Here is a 20138-nt window from a genome sequence, read left to right on the forward strand (position 1 = left end):
ACGAACAATATGGAGCAGCAATATGAAAAATGTACGAAGAAGAAAGTATTTCTCGATCTGTGGGTGTGTCAGACCTGAGTGCTAAATGTCAGCACTATAGAAGCACCAGAGGCCATGGTGCTAAGAAGAACAACACGGCTCGTGACAACTGCAGCTTCCACAAGTTTTAGCAATCAAAACCTTAACCTGTAGTTGTTCGACACGATTGAAATGTCTTTTATCCTGGTTACAATGGCGAGTTGTTCAAAATTTTACACACCCTGACATGCCCTAAAATAATGAAATTTACCAATAAAAAGCAGCAAACACTCTCACTTTAAGAGAGACTTGGCTGGCAACGAAAGCATTTTAAAGAAGCTGCAGTGCCCCGGCCAGCCTTTCTTGGAACTTCCCCTGCATACACCCCTGCACATTCAGAGAGAGAGAGAGAGATTCAGCCAGCAAAGGGGTTTAAAGAAACTACATTTCTATAGCTGCCCTCAATTGAAGAGACGCTTGCGCACATCTACACACAGCTCTCCGCCTGTCGCCCACTTCTGCCATTAGCTTTATCTGTCTGAATTCAAAGCTGAGAGCCCAATCCCTGTTGGGTTTTTTTTTTTTTTTTTAAACTTTGCCTGGCTTGTTCTTCCCTTTATGCCCCAACTCTCCTCTGGGAAAACATAGGAGGGGGGAAAAAAAAAGAGAGAAAGGGAACAGGGAGAGGAGGGTGGGACGAGATGCCGATCGCTGACACAGCCGCTGAGATAGCCTCTCTCTTGTTACTAAGGGATATAAAGAAATTGAATGAGAGAAAAGGTGGATGGAAGGGGATGCTGAGATGGGGATAAGGGTGCAGGCGTGAGGACGTTGTGCTGGGGTAAGCTGGCAGAGGATTACTCCTTTAAATCTCCCCTCTTTTTGGCCTTTACTTGGCGCTTATTTATTCAAATCTGAGGCTATATTCCCTTGCTCAGGTACACACATGCAGACAGACACACACACGCACACAGGCTTCCAGATAAAAGGAGTGTGAAAGCAGAGGTAAAAAAAGGTGAGAGGAGGGGGAAAAAAAGGACATGACGGGGAGCAATGGGAGGTCTAGGAAGGTGTGCCCTCTACGCAGCGGGGGCCAGACGTTGACAAGTCAATAAGCGAGTAAGTGATGGACTGACATGACATGGAGACGCACACCTAGAAGACGCTGGGAGGGGGACATGTGAAGATGCTCTGTGAGAACAGCCTGTAAATATGTAAATTCAGGCCATCATAGAAGCAGAGTAGAGACGGGGAGTGGCGCATAGACAAACTAACGAAAGCTGATTTCAGTGCATGTATATGCAAGCCTTATTTTCTGTGTGTGTGTGTGTCTTTGAGTTATGTGTTTTAACCCTACAGCCAAGACAACGTTGATGTGAAGCAACTGCTGTGTTGTCAAGGGAACCATTAGCACAACTGAAAGGCTGCTATCTTCTCTGCACTTGCCTGTACACACACACACACACACACGAACGTCGACCCTCTAGCATGCATGTTAGTGATGACAGAAAATAATTCCTCTGCATAAGATCCCAGGGCATAAGAAGTATACTGCTTTAATCACATCTAATGCTATCTACGTATTTGATGCGCGCATGGCGAAGACACAAAGAGAGATAAATGTGTATTCGTCTGTCAGAACTGTCAATATGTTGCGCTGTGGTGTCGCAGCATCATCAGCAGCATAAGATCAATCTCAGCATCAATAAAGCATAGAGGCCTGGAGCCATTTCCTCCAGCGGGCTCATCAGAGATTCATCCAACATATGGTGAAGGACGTAGACTATGTGATGTCTCTAGTACTGTGCACTATCTAGGTCAATCTGCAACAGTGAGAATTAAATAAGGAGACATCAAAGTTCTAGTCACATATTAGAACGTGTTATCAATAGACCACATGCGTTTTACACACGGAAATAGCTTTTAACGTTTTATTAATTAAGTACTATTAGGACAGACTCGGATGCCAATCGAACAACATTTTCGTTACGGCGTCAAACAGTGTTCATGTTCAGCTGACAGACACCGAGCAGCCAGCAGCTCAGAAGGCAAAGCAGCAAGGGGGGATTTGGGCATGTGTGTTAGAACGTGTGTGTGCAGCTATGTGTAAGATTATTTCACCCAAGACTGAAAGTTACACATGTACGTAAAAATCACACATGAGGTGCAAGTAGGGGTAATGAAAGACAACCATGACAACCCCAAAAAAAATAAAAAGAGGATGGAAGTGTGTTTGTGTGCAAATACTAACATTCATTTAGCGGGGTACATAAAATGGCAGTCAAGTGAGGGGAATGAAGAGGCGAGACAACAATAATAGCAAATTTAGAAATAAGTACTAAAAAAATAAGCTGCTTCATGAGGCAGAACAAGAAATGAAGGAGAATCAGCTGATTAACAAGACAACACTCGGAGAATAAAAACTCTAAAGTCAAGGCTGAGGCATTTTCCGACTTCTCTTCAGACCTTTTTGTCCGGTTTTTCCATCTCATTTTATAACCAAAAGAGAAATGAATTAGCACTGTTATGAAAGTATGCCTTTAAGTAAGGTGAAACAACCATCTTGTTTGTGATAAAGAGTCAGAACAAGACTAAAATTGGACTGTTGGGCGAAAATTGGGCTATTGAGTGTGCCCTACTAGACTGGCCATGTAACAGTCGATAGTCGATATCCCACTGTAACTCCCATCTCTCAATTAAATGTTAATCATTTGTTCTAGTGTTCTTCTTTGTCATGCTTTCCCTCTGCTCGTCATCACGGACTGCACTGACAGACAGAGTAAATGAAACAAAACTGCTCTTTATTAGAACAAAAGCTTGGTAAGAAGAGGTGAAAAATAAAAAAAAGGGGCCAGAAGAAGAAAGAAGAACAGCGGCCAAATAAGACAGGTAATGACATGTCTGTTGACACAGCCACTGGCTATCTGGCTGGCTGCCTCCAGTATTCTCAGACAGACTAAAATTCAATACGGAGTTTAGCTATTTTCTTTTAAGTGAGAGGGCCCGGAGTATAACCGGGGGAAAGGCAAACAAAAGAGACAGCAGAGACAATAAGAAGACTTTTCTCCGTTTCCGGCCGCTTCAATCATTTATCAAACATATTCAGTCTGTTCAGGCCTCTGGTTCGACAATAATTTAAGAAGTGTATTTCCTTAGCACTCGCACCAATGTCATATACCTTCATTCCAGCGTGTTCCAGCAGAAAAGCAGCTAAAATGTGAGCCAATATATTAAAAAATAAAAAGTGTGGAATTGAGGAGAACAAGGAAAGACGCAGCGGAAAAAAAAGAGAATTCAAAATGAGAGGAATACAGTGAGTGATATACTGTGCGACAGTACAGTGTAAGTGCATGAGAGCATTGTACTCTTGCCCTCATTGATGTGGAAGAGTACTGCAGTGCCCTTCATGTAGAGGGAAAGGCTAAGAGGATTTCAGCTGGTCCCCAAGCACAGTGTGTGCCTATGTCTTTGCACCGTTTCCAGGGTATGCTTATCAGGCGTGGACGGTGAAGTTGCAGTTCCATCTCTCACGCGCACACACACACACACAGACGTTAAGCACAAGGTCGCCCTCGTAAACGAGTTGGTGGCGATAAAGCGGTGAGCAGGTTTCTCCCTTCCTCTCATCGCTCCATCTCTATTCGGGCCCATCTATCTCTCCGTCACTGCGATGGTGTGAATGCGTTTATGTGGGTCGGTCTGTTCACCTTCGGGCTGTAATTCACGAATTTCAAGGGAAAGAGCGGCCCCGGCTGTGACAGCGATACACACAAACACGGCCCGAGCAGCGCTTTATTTCGCAAACCGCTGCAAAAACCAAAAGCTGAACTCTACCTGTGACACCGATTAGTGGAAAGTGATGTAGACTGACTTATTGTGAGCATCAGAATTTATGGTCAGCACTCAACAAGAAACTATTGCTAATGAAATTTATGCTCGCAAGGTGGGTTTTCAAGGTCAAACTTTAAATTACAAATGGAGTCTATTTAAATTGCAAACTAGCATGGTTTGCCAGTTATATTGCCTCGACTGCTCTATTTCATCAAGAGGGACATTTTGATCGTTTTCTTTGAGCTCCACTCAGGTTTGTATCAACATTTGTGGTTATTTGGGAGGCGGGTTCAACAAAACTAGGTGTTAAAATACCTTTTTCCGCCAAATAAGTCATCCAATCTGTGTCATATTGTTCAAATATGAAAAAAACCCCACTTGTAATGGTTGTTGGAAACACCAAGTAAAAAGTATTTACTGTTTCTGGTATGGATGTAATCTATACAGCTGGTGCCGGAGTTATGAATGGATGGGGACAGATCTTTTCAGTCGCAATAAAGCAGCAGTAATCTGGATATGGGGCTTCTGCCTGCACTTGTGGTTTGTTTAACTACAGTGTGTGGTGGTCTCACAAACACATTTTGCATGAAAAAGTATGAGGAAGAAAAAAAACAAGTCAAAAATAGACTAATTTAATGTCGACAAAATGGACCGACATGAGAAGGGAGGGAGAGGTGAGGAGACGTGGTCAGACACGGAGATGCGGCACTTGTGTTATCGGCCTCGTGCCAAAATAATTTGAGGGTGATTGGAAATCAATGTAAGAGCACTGAAGCTGTGGAGAAATACGGTGCCGTCACGTGGCCCTGAAAGCCAAAATAAGATGTTGAAAAGAGGCACAAATGCATGAAGGATGCATTCTCCGTGTGTGTGTGTGAAAAATGCTAAACGAATCGATCCGAGTCACTCTGACCACAGATGTGTCCAGAGACGGATGGAAGAAAAGACAGGCGACGAGATCAACACATCAGTTTATCCAGGTTGCCACAGCATACCTGTACTTGTGGTTGTGGTACAATAAGAAATACCACACACACACGGGAACGGAGCCAAATCCTCTCGGTATTTTCTAAAAGGTGTCGGACGTATTAGCATTTAATTAAAATGCTCACCAAGAACAGTTATTAAAGCAGAGAGCGGGGCATCTGTGATGCCACGCCGGCACAGTGACTCATCGACGCTACACAACACAACCTCCTGCAGGTCTGAAGGCAGCCTGTGCCAACCCCCCCACACACACTCAGAGACAGAGGTAAGTGCCTGGGTGTGCATGTGTGTATTAGGACTATAGCAACTATGTTAAAACGATAACCCAGTTTTGTAGTATAATTTTTTTACTGTTGCCATTTTATCTCTTTTTAACTACAGCTGGAGTTTAAGATGAAATAAAGTGTTTCTAAACCTACAAACCATCTATCAAGCTTTAAAATAGTAACTCAAGGCTGCTTTTGCACTTGTTTCCCTCTATATAAACTGTTGACACATTTTCAGAGACTGGAAGACTTGGTACGATAATGACTGCTACACCCCATTCGTCACTTTTTTTCCCCCTCAGGTGCAGTCAGATGTAAGATAATCCATCACAAGTGCATAACATGCAATGTAGACTCTTGTTAAACAAGCTGATGTTGTGGGGTATCATCTTTTCTAGCTTTACAAACTTTAAGTCTAAAAAAGAAAAGTGATGAAAATGTATAGGGAAAAAATACCCCGGGCCTGAAATACAGGCGTTCTTCACGTCTTTACATGCTAACAAGTGAGCGAGAGAATGTAAGTGATGAGAATCTCTGTGTGAAATAGAGAAATTTGAGTAGGCAGTCGGGGCAGTACAGTAGATGAGAGACCACCCAGACTGAATGAGGTCAATAGGACTGACAGTATACGTAGGTGGATCCGTACACTGCATATTACTGTCCACTTAGCCTGCTCTCGTCCCTGCTCCAACACTCCATCTCCGCTTCACCCGCTTTTCTTATTCTTGCTTCCTGCCAGGCAATCGGTTATACAACTGAAAATGTATACAGCGGCGGTTACAATCGTTGGTCTGTTCTTTGCTGATTAATAAAAATAAAAAAAGTTTCAGAGTTGATTAGTCTAAAAATAAAATCTTACAGGTGCGACAAGTAGATAGAGAGATACAAATGCAAAAAGAACAGATGTCGAAATTCAATAATTAAAAAACTAAACCTAAGTAAGATCAAGTAAGTTCACTTTACAGCCATCTCAGTTTGGAATGGCGTTTAATTAAACATAAATTTAAATGAGACATTGGGAATAGTTTAAATACCGTTTCACCGACGTATGCCTTCTATTAACTAACACTACACCAGTAATTATGCGTCCCGTCTGTAGCTGACTCATCCTAGATAAACATGTCAATGCAGTAAAATTTTTCTGTCCTCCTTCCTCCCGGTTGCGCTGTGCTTTTGAAGTTACCACCCAAAAGCATAAATATATCAACAGAGAGGTTCACTGACTGAGAGTGAATGGATGTTTTTTTTTGTCAATGGAAGGTGGGAGGTGAGAGAAATTAAAAACATCAAAAAAAAGAAAAGAAAAGGGGAACGTCTGGGGGAGTGGTGTTTGCCTAATGCATTTTCTTTTTTCCTCCAGAATTTTTGTGCTGCCGTTTTTCGGGTTCCACGCTGGGAACGGGAACAGTGTCTGTCAGAGATTAACACTACACAGGGAGAGCCGGGAGAGAGCGAAGGCAGACAGTTAGAGGAAGAGAGCGAACGATAGGGAGGGATGGATAAAGAGAGACGGAGCAGACAAACACAGAAGTGATTTTTGAATAGAGGGAGTCTGAAACTGAACGAAATCTTTTTTTTTTTTTTTAAAGCAGCAGAGATAGAGAGTGAATGGAAGGGGGGGGTTATAAATAGAGAAGACAGAAACCAGGGCCTCTCCCCTCACTTGATGCCACATTAATTATGCGTGTCTGCATCAGGAGAAATTAAGACGTGGCTGTGTGTCAGTTTAGAGGGAGAAATTGCAGGAAGGAGGGGATAGGGAGAAATGGCAGGCGGGGAAGGAGGGAGAGAGCTGAGAGCAAATGTCAGTCAGAGATTTAAAACTGGACACGAAAGACGTCAAGGGAGGCGAGAGCGAGGCACAAACGAGTTGAGAGAGAGAAAAAAGGCTATTAGGCAAAGACCAAAACAGTCGTGTAAAAGGAAGAAAAGAGAAAAGTGTGCATCTCTGCACCCAAACTCCATTTCAAAAAGGAGACAAGACAGACAGCGCAGTTAATTACAGAGTAGAGAGATGTAGAAGTGCGGGGCACAGGGACCATTGAGTCAACATGTCATCAGATCAACTCAGCCCTGCAAAGCTCAAAATGACTGCCGAGCAAAAAAGGAGTGAGAAAAATATTTTATGATTGCGAACAAATAAACCGCCAATACGCAAATCAAAGGTTATTCACGTGAGGCCATCTCCTGAACATCTTAAAAAGCTCCCGCAATCAGACGCTATTCAGACAGGAATCAACAGCAGAATCTCTTCATGCTAATGAAATCAAACGATCCATATTCATATCCGAGCGTGACACACCTTTAATAACCTGTTTCGGTCACGCTCGCTTACGCGGCGCGGGGGATATGAAAAGAACGACGGAGGGGAGGGCTGATTCAAGGGCACGGAGCAGTTTCTTCCTCTCGGGTCCTGCATCACGTCTTTTATTCCTCTGCTGCCTAACTCGTGTCTCGTTAGAGCCTCTGCACTTCCTGTCACCTCTTCGCACCGGCTTTCTTTCATGCAACTCTATCCAGTTTGGATGTCAGGCATGGTGTCTAACATTACCCTATCATTTGACTCTCTAGCTTTATAGATGGAGATTGTGTGTGTGTTTGTTACAGAGCTGTCACTTGTTTCTCTCCCCCCATGTTCCAATTTGTTTAGTGAATGTCTTAACAAAGCGGGTGAGCCAGAAAAATGACACCTAAACTGATTTTCTACACAGGGATTCTGAACCACAGACTTTCTATTGGATAATGATTTTTAGAAAAGTGACAGCTCTTATGTGTGAACATCTAACTGTGTTTTATATCTACCTGAATGTGCCCATTTGGATGTGTGTGTGTGTGTGTTCATATTAGCCCATGAGAGCAGGTCAGTGCAGCCAGCCAACCAGCCCCCGCACCGGGCTCTGGGCTCATTATATGGCTCGGTCCTGCCTGCTAACTCCCACCTACCTGTGCGAAACTTGCTGACACCACCGATGACTGGCAAGGGAGAAAATGTGTGAGAGAGTGTGTGCGTCAGAGTGTGTATGGATGGAAAAGGGGTTATATGCATGATGATAAATACTTAATTTAATCCGTGAGTGTATAGGGACGGAGAGTGTGGCGAATCATGTGTACAAATGTGATTAATTATGCATTTGTGCGTATATATGCATCTGTAAAAAACAATAAAAATTCATACCACCATGTACCTGCTACAGAGTCTCTGCGCTGACTCACAGGGAGAGGTTTGCATCCCTGTCAATCAAACACCCCTGTTGCTAGCATCAATTATTTCACAGCCACGGCTTTCTTGATCCAGCCTGTATATTCTGGGCCTGACACACACACACTCAAATACTAGTCCACCTCCAACGCTGGCCAAGGCTACATTTACATGACAATTAAACACCGGAGGACAGTAGAGTCAGCCACCCTACGCAAAAAAGCCCTTTAAAACGGAGATAGGAATGGAGAGGGGGAGTAAAAAAAAAAAAAAAGAGAGAGAGAGAGAGCGAGAGTGTGTGTGTGTGGCTTGGATAAGTGGTGGCAGGATTATAGCTAGTTCCATCATGGCTTTGGTCCGTTCACTGCTTCTTATAAAAACCTATTAGCATGTGAATGAACAGGCACACAGTGGATGGGAGTTTTCTAAAGCCCAGGAGCACTGATCCGCTATCAGGTGAGCTTTCCATAAACTGGGAGTAAGCAAGGGGGGAGGATGGTATGTGTTAGTGTGTGTTTTTGGGTTAGTCTACGTGACTGTGGCCACTTTTGTCTGGATTTTTGTGGAGATCTCACAGGACTTGAGGTAAGAGTACAGTACTTCAAATGCTGTGATAACCCCAATTTGGAAGTAAACCATTTTATCAGCTTATTAAAGTAAAAGGCCGAATGTTTTTGCACAAAGTGTCTGGACAATGTAACAGACATTTGGTTTGATGCTGGACATCAGAAACAAGCACAATGTCAAAGCTCAAAGTAAATCATTATTTTTGTTTTTGGAGTTGAAAACGTGGATCTCTGCCAAAGAACATCTAGGACAAGACCCATCCTGTCTTTGCTAGTTAAAATACCGTCTTCTAAATATTGTGTTTATTGATCTAATGTTTAAAATAAACAGAATTTTGAAATAAATGAGTTTTAGCGTGCTGCTCAAATCGATCTTGACAATGTTCAAAGCCGGACTGCTCGTTTGAAACAACTTTTGAAGCCAAAGTAGCTTCTCTGGTCATCAGTAAAAGTTTTTAAAAAGTATTATAAACATTGTTCTTCACACATCTCTGAACTAAAATGATCTCGTGCTCAAAGAAGACTAAACTTGGACTGTGAGTGTGAAAATGAAAAAAACAAGAAATGTGGGTGCCAAGATACAAAACACCAAGAGTTACCAACATGGGTACAAGGCACAGAAAACACTAGGAAATGATGAAACTGGGGCCAGAACGTCCTGCTGTCCCTGCTTACCTCCCGTTGCAGCACCAGCTCTTTGGTGAACAGCATGGCCTCGTCACTGAAGGGTTCAGCCACCTGCATCCCTCCAGGCATATTCCTGGAACTGCGTGGACATTCAATACCTAGCCAAAGACAACACAATTGCAAAGAGTTAAAAGGTCAGCGCAGCAACTAATCAAAAAAGGAACAACTTGACGTCCAGAATACTTTTACTATAATTTGGTTTGGACAAATCCAAAAAGACCACAAGAAATATTTGGAATACTAAATATAAATACTTGGGAAAATAATACAAATATCTGTAAGACAATGAAGAGACTGCATCTACAATATTCAGGACTTCTGCACCGAATAACTGACGCAACGTTGAGCATTATTCTCATCCCTCTTAACAGGTCAAGGTTAAAACTGCTGAGCCACACTATCTCACAAAGGTGCGTCAGTGGCACGACACAGCTTAACCAACTACCAACCATTGTTGCCACTCAATGGATAATTGGTCATCAAGGAGTCGATCCTGCCCGCGAGCGTTTCTGTATAACCCGTTCCCCTTGAAAAGACAGCCTTGCTGGAATCTGTATCTTTTGGACCCCCCATCATGTCAACTTTGGTACGTCTTTCGCGGCTTTCTTGTAGAGTTCAGGTAGGAATGAATGAGCTTCAGGGCAGAGGTGGGGAGAAAAAGGAATGAGTGGGTTCACTCTGTTTAAAGAAATATACTGCGATAAAAGGAGGTGTACGCAAGAAAGGTATATGCCTAACAGAGAGGAGAGAGAATTTCTGTATTTGAGGGTGTGTGTAAGCTGGGCTGTAAGGGATTGTGTTCATCTGACCGTTAAAGAAAGTTTAAGTCCTTACACACATACTATAAATTTTGCATGAAAAGCACCTATTGGAGGAGAATACCATGCTTCAATTGAGACTCACTTCTTTTGTGTCTTGTACCCCTTAGGAATTGATATACTGTATGTTCATGCATTGTTAGCCGAGACGTACACTGAGATGTAAAGAACTTTAAAAGGGCTAGCGTGTAGGATTTAGTGCCATCTAGCGGTGATGTTGAAGACCGCAACCAACTGAATAGCACTCACATCACCATTCCAACCATGAGGCTCAAACTATAATGGCTGCAAAAATTAGCCAGTGCTGGGTTCATCTATTTTTGACTACTGTAGAAACATACAGTGTAACATGGCAGACTCTATAGAAGAGGCCCTGCTTCTTCAGCAGATATAAAGAGCTCATTATAAGGTAACATAATACGCACTTGTAGGTGATTATACACCAAATAAAACATATGTGTCATATTCCACCAGTTAATTGCCATGTATTTTACTCAATGGACCTTTAACAGTAGCTGTATGTTTATCTGTTTGTCATGTTCTCTTCACATTCTTGAATTTATTAGTACACTAGCAAGCAGGTTGATGCTGTATTGATTTATGCAGAGTAACTAATGACAGTTTCGGTTGGGCGTTCACCCTCCAGCATGTACTAATAAAGCAACAGCTCTCTCTCTCTCTCTTAGGGTCTTCCTTTTGTCTCCCGCTTCATGTTGAATTTAATGAGCTTCACTGGTGTGACAGATATGTGCACATACTGCCTCAGGATGGACTCGTGAAATAGAAGTAAAACCACATGCGGCACGTTACGGCGTCCAGTTTGACCCAGTGATCAGTGTGGTCACCTCACAATAAGATGATTCTGGCTTTGACTCATTTTCCACGGGAATCTGACACGTCCTCCTGGGTTCCCTTTTACTAGTGATGTATTCATATAAAGAGTGTTTCTTCTGGCCTGAGAAAACGCTGCTGAGCTCTTGCACCAATGTGTCAAATTATTAAAGTGCTTGGAATATCGGTGTGTACCTGAACGTATTAGATGGTGTGTCTCTTAGATTAGGGGACGATATTACATCCTATTCTTAATGTTTAAAGATTTTCTTTCCAAAATAAGAACAGACAACTTACATCTTAATACTTGTCAATACAGCAGGGCTTTCCAGTGCCATTAAACTGGGACACTGTGTACCAGGTATGTCTAAACCTCAGCTGCTGTTCCCTCTAAGTTCAAGAAGAGGAAATCTCGTCAGATCAGCTATACAAGCGACATTTGCATGATTATTCTTTTTATACTGCATTCTGAATGCTAAGATCTTGCAGGGGTTTTATCTCAGCCCCCTTTAAAATACATAACTGGATTTGTAACTGTGACTAGGATCATGTTTTTAGATTTGTTTCGCCTTTTATTGGCATTCGATAGGAGCAGCTGAAGACAGAGGGAGAGGGGAGGACATGCAGTAAAGGGCCGCTGGCCAGAACCAAACTTAGGCCCTAAAGCTAGTGGGACGCCCCTAGGATGCTTTTTATTTCTTTTTAATGTTAGTAAGTAAAAAGATCCAGATTGAGTGACTGTCAGCCCCAGAAAACTTTCACTAGTTATAAACTTTACTAAGAATACCACCACGGCCAGATTACCTGAAAAAAAGTCAGCTAACCCCAACTGGCAAAAATGAGTTTCCTTGCAACTATATAAAAAGAACCTACCGACTTTTTTTTTAGCTGTTTTGTTTAGTACTTTCTGTTCCCTACAGAAAACTCTGCCCATGTCTGTCCCATTTATGAGAACAAGAACAGGAGACATCAGCGTATTCACACTGGCAGCGAGCGAAGAGAAAATGACCCAGGAAAGGCAAAATGAGTTCACGGGACAGTCAGCACCAAAGAGTTATGAAGAACTGTTGAGTCAACTGTCCGTAAGACATAAAAAGGTCTTCAGTGTACAGCAGGGAGCATTAAAACCAATTAGATATGCAAATTTTCATTTTCTACTAAACTATTTGCACTTTTTTACTCTCGCTGTAATATTTTAGCAAAGCAGTGAACGTAAAATTCCATGGAGCTATTAAAAAAAAAAGATTTAGACACATAGTAGGAAAGAAATAATTAGGATAAACATACTAACATAACAATAACAAACAGGTTTAATAAAGAACTGCTTTATCTAACTGTCTATTCTATAAACATGTACAAAAAAGTTATTGTAATCAGCCTGTATTCTATCATACTGCGGTTGAATATAGTTTTATTGTGGGTATTCTATGATGTGGAACACTGTGATCCAACATCAAAATACAATAAAAAAGCTTGCAGAAAAGCAGAAAGGTGGCAGAGGAGGAGAAGGAGGAGGAGGAGGAGGAGACACTGATGGCCAAGATCATCTGAAAGTATTTATAGAAGTGGACCAGGACAGGGCTTCCACGTGGGACACTGTTGCTACAGCAGTGCCAGAATAAAGAAAAGAGGAGGAGGAGGCTGAATAAAAAAAAAAGGGGGGAAGATGAGAGAGTAAAGACAATGGGAGAGGTAAATACTGCACACTGCAAAAATTGGTGTATGAAGTAATTGCAGGGAGGAAGATGGGTTGGCCAGAGCTTTGATAAGGGCTGGAACTGTGTTTTTCCAACATAATCCACTGAATAGACTACACGGGAATAGAGTCAAGTTTTAATTGTCTAGCACATACAGTACAATATCTCAAAAGGGGATTTTCAGGCCGACGTCAGCAACAATTCATAACCCAGCCTGAGCTCTTATGAAGACAAAAACATCCCAAAAAATGAATCCAAAAACATAATAGGTTATAATAGATCAAATATTAATCCCATATAAAAAAGTTGCGCATGGCATGCTCTCCTCAAATGACCTAGTGCTTTCCCAACTGCGCTCAATATCCTGAGACTCTCTCTCTCTCACACACATACACAGCGTAGCCTCCTCCCTGCAGCATTTAAACCAAGCCAAGAAGTCAATTAGCACGGCCAATTTTAACCTGCGCCACGATACATAACTCACGCCTGACACGGAGATAAACATCTGGGTCAAACTACAGGATCCCCATCTTATCTGATCTTAGATACAAGACAAGAAACACACTGATCCCTTGTGACATCACACACATACACACAACACTGTTGTACAGCATCTTGCGCGCACACAGTCCTGAAGCTCAAATGTCAATCCTCCATACATCACACCGATCATCGTATTTGGTCTGCGGGACATGGATGTTACATTTAGAATAGATTGAACAGATTAAAGAAGCAATTCGTGTCGTTTCCAAATTCTGCGAACCACCTTCTAAAAGACAACAAGCAATCACCGTTTCATTTAATATCGCTCTAGGTTTCTATCACTTCTACCCCGCCCCTGTCTCACCACGCTTTTTTCCCCATTCCTCTGTGTAGAGCTCAGGCTCACAGAGAGAGAGAGAGGTAAAGGGAGGGCCCTGTGGAGAAGACGTAACATTTTAATCTGTGATTCAGGGCCAGGCATAAACCTCATGAAATACTGCCTGTCCTCCGAGCTCAAAACGCGCACAAAGCCTTCTTGCTCAGTCAAACACGCACGCGTTTCTTCATCTGCATAGAGTCCTCAGCAACTGCCATGTCATCAGTCCCTGAATTTCTCCCTGAACATCTCCACCTCTACATATATATAAAAAAAAAACTTAACCTTTCACCGTCACACTGAGTTTTCATGCATACTAAACAAGAATATGAGATGCAGAGCATCCAGCTTCATATCTAGCAGGCAGATATGACAGTATCAATGTTATCATCCGATTCTTGGGCAAGAAAGTAAATGTGTGCATTCCCCCAAAATATTTGAACCATTCCTTTAACTGCTGTGTCATAATCTAAGTGTCATACAAACAACTCGAGTGAGAGTAATCTAATACGCCAGCCATTAGGATGCACTTAAAGAAAACAATGCCAGTAGAGTGCCAGCGCGAAATGATCTTCATTCTACTTGTAATTCCTCTCAGGAACCAGAACTAATTGGATGAATTCATATGCATTCATTTCCAGGCGGAGATGTTTCTTTCTCATATTTTTTTAATGCTTTGTGACTGAATGAACGCGTTTTCAGTCGATCCTACATGTACCCGGGAACGCGATTTGAGTCGACCTCTCTTCCTCTCCCAACCAAGCCGAGATAATGAGCTTCATCTTGTAGGAATTGGGTCTGCGGGGAGAAATGTGGCGACGTGTGGCTGGTGTGCATTAATGTCATTGCTGCAATTTATGCAAACATACATCATGCCGCAAATTCCTATACTAATAACGTCCCATATTGATTAGCCTCTGACTTTTTCGGCTCACAACGTGCCAGATGCTTCATGCTCTCACTCTGGCATGTCTGCAGGTGGAAATGGATACTTGCAGGATACAGTAAACTCCGTATGAATGCCATTAGTGTCTATCTTTTTTAAATTTTATTAAGTTACTAATTCTAGATTTTTGACAGGCTGTTGACAGGACATAATTAACGCTGACAGGCAAACAAACAAAGATCTAAAAGCTGGGGGTGTACGTGTGTAGATTTGTGTTATTTCAGCTCCCTTTCTTATTAATTATTAACTGTGTTAATCCTCTCTGCATCTCTTTGAATATCTCGCCCTCCGTGGCAGGAAGTTCAGCGGTGGGTGAAAAGATACAGGTGGACATGGAGGTTAAAGAGGGCTGATGCTGTTTGAGAATATCCTAGGATTGTGTGACTCTCCTTCCCTTCCCGATTCATCCTTCCTTCTCAACATTATCTCACTACCAGTGCTGGGAGGCCTCATTAACCCAAACGAGGCTTCCGCAGTGCTAAGCCCGTTCCTCCAAAGCACATGGCCGTACATTACATTTCTAATATTTGATTTATAAAATCCATCAGTGAGGAAGCAGCTTTTCCATTATTAAAAAAGGACATAGTCCTTTGAATTAAAAAACTACCTTGTTCTGTTGTTTTCCGTTTACTTGCAGGGCCCAATTCAGTAAAACTCTGATGTCACCTTTACTAGAGAGCAGCCATCTCTAATTAAATTCATTTTTTTCCCCTCATGCACAGCAAACTTAATTTGTAATTTAATAATGTTAAGTATTAGTTGTCGGGTAGACGCGAGTAAATTTCCAGCAATAACTTTTTTTTCTCCCTCCAGTAGCAGCAGCTATGGTGGATGATTGCTTTGCTGTAGGCGGATGCAGCTCCTGTACCATATTTAGGTTCAAGATTATAGCTCATACTGCGGTAAATGTAATGCCAAGTGAAGTTGTTATGTCTTCCTTACTGGCAACTTTGTTATGTAGTAGACCTTGAAATATGTCTCAAGGCCCCAAAAAAAGGCAGCAGTCCCAGGTTTCTATTAACACGCGCATCTCAATGAGATGCAGCGCTGCAGTCGCACATTAAGACACAGATATCTGACCAACTTACTATGCTAAACCTTTTTTTTTTTGCAGGCATATTTTTAAAAAGGGAACAAGTCTACATATTTTCTGCTCCACTTCACCATCTTTCCATCTGCACAACAAGTGTACCAGCACACGGGTGTGTACACACGCAATACAGCCATATACACACACTCGTATCAGAAAAATCAGACATATCGCACTCAGCCACACACTGTGAAGGCTAATGCTTCTTGCTGACACTGTAAATCTTTGTGTCCGAGTGATGTGGCGTTTCATCTTTCTGACAGACTGCTGCTCAACATACCTTTCTGAGTAACTTTCAAAGTACACTTCACCTGCTGTGGCCTCCGTCTAAAACTCTGTGAAAGCTATTGAAGCCAGTAAACTTTTACAGCCTTTTCACTGCTTGGTCTCCCTTAGCCTCAACAGGCCTTTATACCCACATACTTCACATCAATTGTACCTCTTTTTTTTTGTCTTCTCTTTGCCCTCCCCTGTCCTTTCTGCCTCCACAGCTCTTACTTCTCCTACGCCTCCTTTCATCATCCTTCCAACCCCCTCCTCACCCCCCTACTACTCTCAAATCCCTTTCCTGTGTGGAAGGCCCACCTTTCAATCTTCGGGAAACTGGATGACTCCTTTACCCTTTATCAAACTTGCATACGGAAGTGACAACATGAGGCCGGGCGAGTGAGAGGAGAAGAAAGGAAAGGTGATGTGGGAGGAGAGGAAAGGGAAGTTCCCTTCAACTCCTGAAGCGCACCTCCGGCCCTCTTTGAAGCACGGGCTTCTCTTGCTACCCCCTTTGTTTCCTCACCTCTCGTTTATCTTAAAGCACTGTCTTTATCCATCAAGGAAAACTCTGGGAAAGGAAGAAGACTAAAAGCGGTGAAGATACTGAGGTGCCTCACTGGAGGACAAAAAGTCCTTGCAATGAGAGGGGTCCATTATTAAATCAGGACAAATAATATGTCTAAAACGCTGCTGGATGAGTAACAATGATTGAGTTTTTGGCATGATCATTTTGACGTGCTGTGTTACATCACTTACCGCCTTGGGAACACTTCCTTTGCAGCTCACTGTAAACATTTAGTTCTTCAATGGCCTCCCATGACATTGTTAAAGGCTGAACGTTTGGCCATGATGAATACAGTATGAAGAGAACATTACATTACATTGCATTTAGCAGACGCTTTTATCCAAGGCGACTTACAGAGGAGGACATAAGCTGACAAAGAACATGGCTGATAAAAGAAACGACTAATGCAATACTTGTTTTAAAACAGGCAGCCTTTATCCTTTTGAAAATATCGTCTCCATTTGTCTGATTCTGGTCAATATTTACTCTTAGAAGTAGCTCATTTTTTTAAAATACAAAATGAATTTATAATACTTGAAACTGAAAAAGATCTACTTCACCACTATAGCTATAATACATTATGCATTATGGAGGCTAATTAACAATTCTTTTGATGCATTATGTATATGGGTATTCATATATACACAACTACAAAATAAGGGAACTATACATGATACAATCCTTGTACAAGTCACTGCTACCGAAGACGCCAGGCCTGTTTAACTTTAAAAATAAGAGCATACGTTATCTGAAACACGCATAACTAAAGATCTGCTCCGAACACACCTCATTATCTGTCGCGGATGTGTGATAGTTTAAAGGGAGAAGGGTCCAAAGGCTTTCTGCTGTTTCATACACAGATAAACACAAGAGGCTCGGGGGCAGCCAATTTATCATGTATGTGTCATTTCAAACACGGCCCATCGGTGCAGATGGGTGAATAAAACACGGGAAGATAACTTTGACAGGAAAGAGAAAGTGGAAGGAGATAGGGAGCGCTTGGAGATTAGAGTTGGAGTGATAATGAAAAGGACTGCTTGTGCCTAAGGGCTTCATTTCATGTATGGTTAAAAGTTTAACATCAGCTATCGCATAAAGGGAAAGAAAAACGTGCGTACAACAACATACATGCAAAGAAACACTGAGGCCATGACCTACCAGGCATAATATTTTATCTCATAAATATCCCATCTTTGAGAGAAGAGGTAGAGAAAAAAAAACAAGATGAAAGAAAAAAAATGAGACAAGAAAAAGCACTCACACACCTATGGGGAGACACACACAAGAGGGCTCTTGGAGAGATACGGAGGACTCTTATTGTAATAGTTAAAAAACACACAAAATTGGAAAGGGGATCATTTGTATCAATCAGAGCTAATCCAGCCTAATGTGTATATTAAAGACAATACTTGTCGTCTCATCCAGCAGATGAATCTTTTCTTCTGGGGACCTTAATCAAATATGCTCAGGGGACATCAGCTCTAATGTGCTTCTTAGGATTTTCTAATAACCTTTGATTGAATAAAAAATCATTCCAAAACTAGGCTGACTATGTAAACACCATCTCTCACACACACCTGACATCTCATTAGAGAGGTGTGTTGTCAAACACAAAAGAGTGTGTAAAAAAAAAAAGAAATCTTATATGGCGCCATATGCAGATTGCTTATTGGCGGAGGTCATGTCAATACATCTTGTAGCGGGCGGTGGACAGAAAAAGAAAATGTAATTACGAAAACCATCAGCGGATAGCAAAGACAATCAGAAGCAAATTACAAAATTAATTAATGCATCGACGATTTAGCCACGCATAATTAAACCGAATCGGAGTGTTTGTCAGAAATATATGGTGTTTGTCCGACTGGAAATGTAGAGGAACTGGACGGCTGGCAAATGTCGGGGACTGAAATGGAGATGGATTGAAACAGATTTTTATTGCAACTATAACAAAGAGCATCATCTGCTGGGGGAAGGGATAAGCATTCGCACCATTCCCATGATCTGGGAGGATGTGCAAATCATTGTTGGCTGCCAAAGATACAGTCTCGGTGTTTTTATTACTAGCGCAAACTGTCAAGACAGTCAGGGAGCTGAAATAAATGACTAGACCTGCTATCAAACAGTCTGTATTTCATCCCATCTGCATCTTGCATCCCTAAACTACTGCTACTTTCTCATGCTGAAAATTGGAAAAGCTAAAAGAATGGACTCATTCGCGGATGGATTACTTTCATTAACTATTAATCTGCCAATTATTTTCTCGATTAATCAAGTAGTCAGAGAAGAAGGGAAAATCCTGGTATTTTATTTTGACAACCCAGGCTGATGCTTGTTTTATTTGAGCAATCCAAACCAAATATGTTCATATATAATCATATACGAAAAGGAAATCAGTCAAATTCTCACATTTGAGAAGCTGCGAGTTTGTTTGTTTTTTCAAATCAACACAGTTTCTAATTAATCTGTCAACTAATGGTTGCAGCTGTATTACATCAGATAGGAGACGTGCGAAACCAAAACTCAGGTAGGACGGATAAGCTGTTTATGTTCAGAAAGTACAGCTGTACCTCTTGGCATTCACAATATGACCTTCTCATATACTTTAAATAAAAAGACAGACAGAATAAAAGACTGATCTTTTACGCGGACAGTGTTAAAACCTGCCCATCCGCTGGAGTTTTAAACCTCCTTTTACCTCGACACGGTGGCCAGTTTCTAATGAATATGACCACTCCGGCAAGACGTGACGAGCGGAGAACAAGTCTATTTCAAACCGGGCAGAGAGCCAGAGAAAGGGGAAGGTGGGGTCAAAGGGGACACATGCTTCACGCCAACCCTGGTGTTTTTGAAAGAGAGCGGGACTGTGGCTGGTGCAACGTACCCTGCTACCCATTTGCCCTGTAAGAGCAGGTGGCAGGTGTCTCCGTTTGGCAAATATGTATTTGCGCCAATACACACACTGTTTGGATATGCCAATTAATTTTTACAAGGCAGCGTCTAAGTGGTGGTGGTTGGAGGTCACAGAAGGAAGACCTTTGCACTAGAAAAGGAAAAGAGCTCGACTCACCGGCAAGGAGGAATGTGATGAGACAGGTCTCTTTGGGCATGTACAGCTTGAGGCGGGAGCCGCTGAAGACATATTCTACCACAGCTTCTGACCGACCAGCCCTCTGCAGGAAGGGCAAGAACTGCTTGGCTTTCTGTGTCTCCTAATGGACAAAAAAAAAGAACTGAGATTAGTGCACAATTTGATGCTACGTAACTTTCTCATAGGAGAATTTATCGAGCCAAATCTGATGATGTAGCTTTTTAGTATTTATAAACAGTTGTAAAGCAAAGACACTATTTATAATCTAATGGATTTCCTGATATCTGATTATCAAAGAATAAAACTGAGACTTTTTATATGCTGGGCTTACTGAAAATAAAACATTAAAAATATCTGTTACAGAAAGTGTGACTGACTCAACCTGGATAAAGCACCAAAAAAACTCCAAGCCAAATAAAA

General features: G+C 41.9%; 2 protein-coding genes across 2 annotated transcripts in view; one reads left to right on the forward strand and one right to left on the reverse strand.

Annotated features, from left to right (window-relative positions):
- LOC104928802 (E3 ubiquitin-protein ligase TRIM38) overlaps positions 1-20138 on the forward strand; it is an 899066-nt gene that overhangs the window by 508953 nt on the left and 369975 nt on the right. The window lies entirely within an intron of this gene.
- snd1 (staphylococcal nuclease and tudor domain containing 1) overlaps positions 1-20138 on the reverse strand; it is a 159661-nt gene that overhangs the window by 98395 nt on the left and 41128 nt on the right. Inside the window, exons 15-16 of the mRNA XM_019273145.2 lie at positions 19698-19839; positions 9543-9652 (exon numbers count right to left, since the gene is read on the reverse strand). Of these exons, the coding sequence (XP_019128690.2) occupies positions 9543-9652; positions 19698-19839 (252 nt within the window). The remainder of the gene's footprint in view (positions 1-9542; positions 9653-19697; positions 19840-20138) is intronic.

This window comes from Larimichthys crocea, chromosome XX, assembly GCF_000972845.2.
Source record: "Larimichthys crocea isolate SSNF chromosome XX, L_crocea_2.0, whole genome shotgun sequence".
Lineage (NCBI taxonomy): Eukaryota > Metazoa > Chordata > Actinopteri > Sciaenidae > Larimichthys > Larimichthys crocea.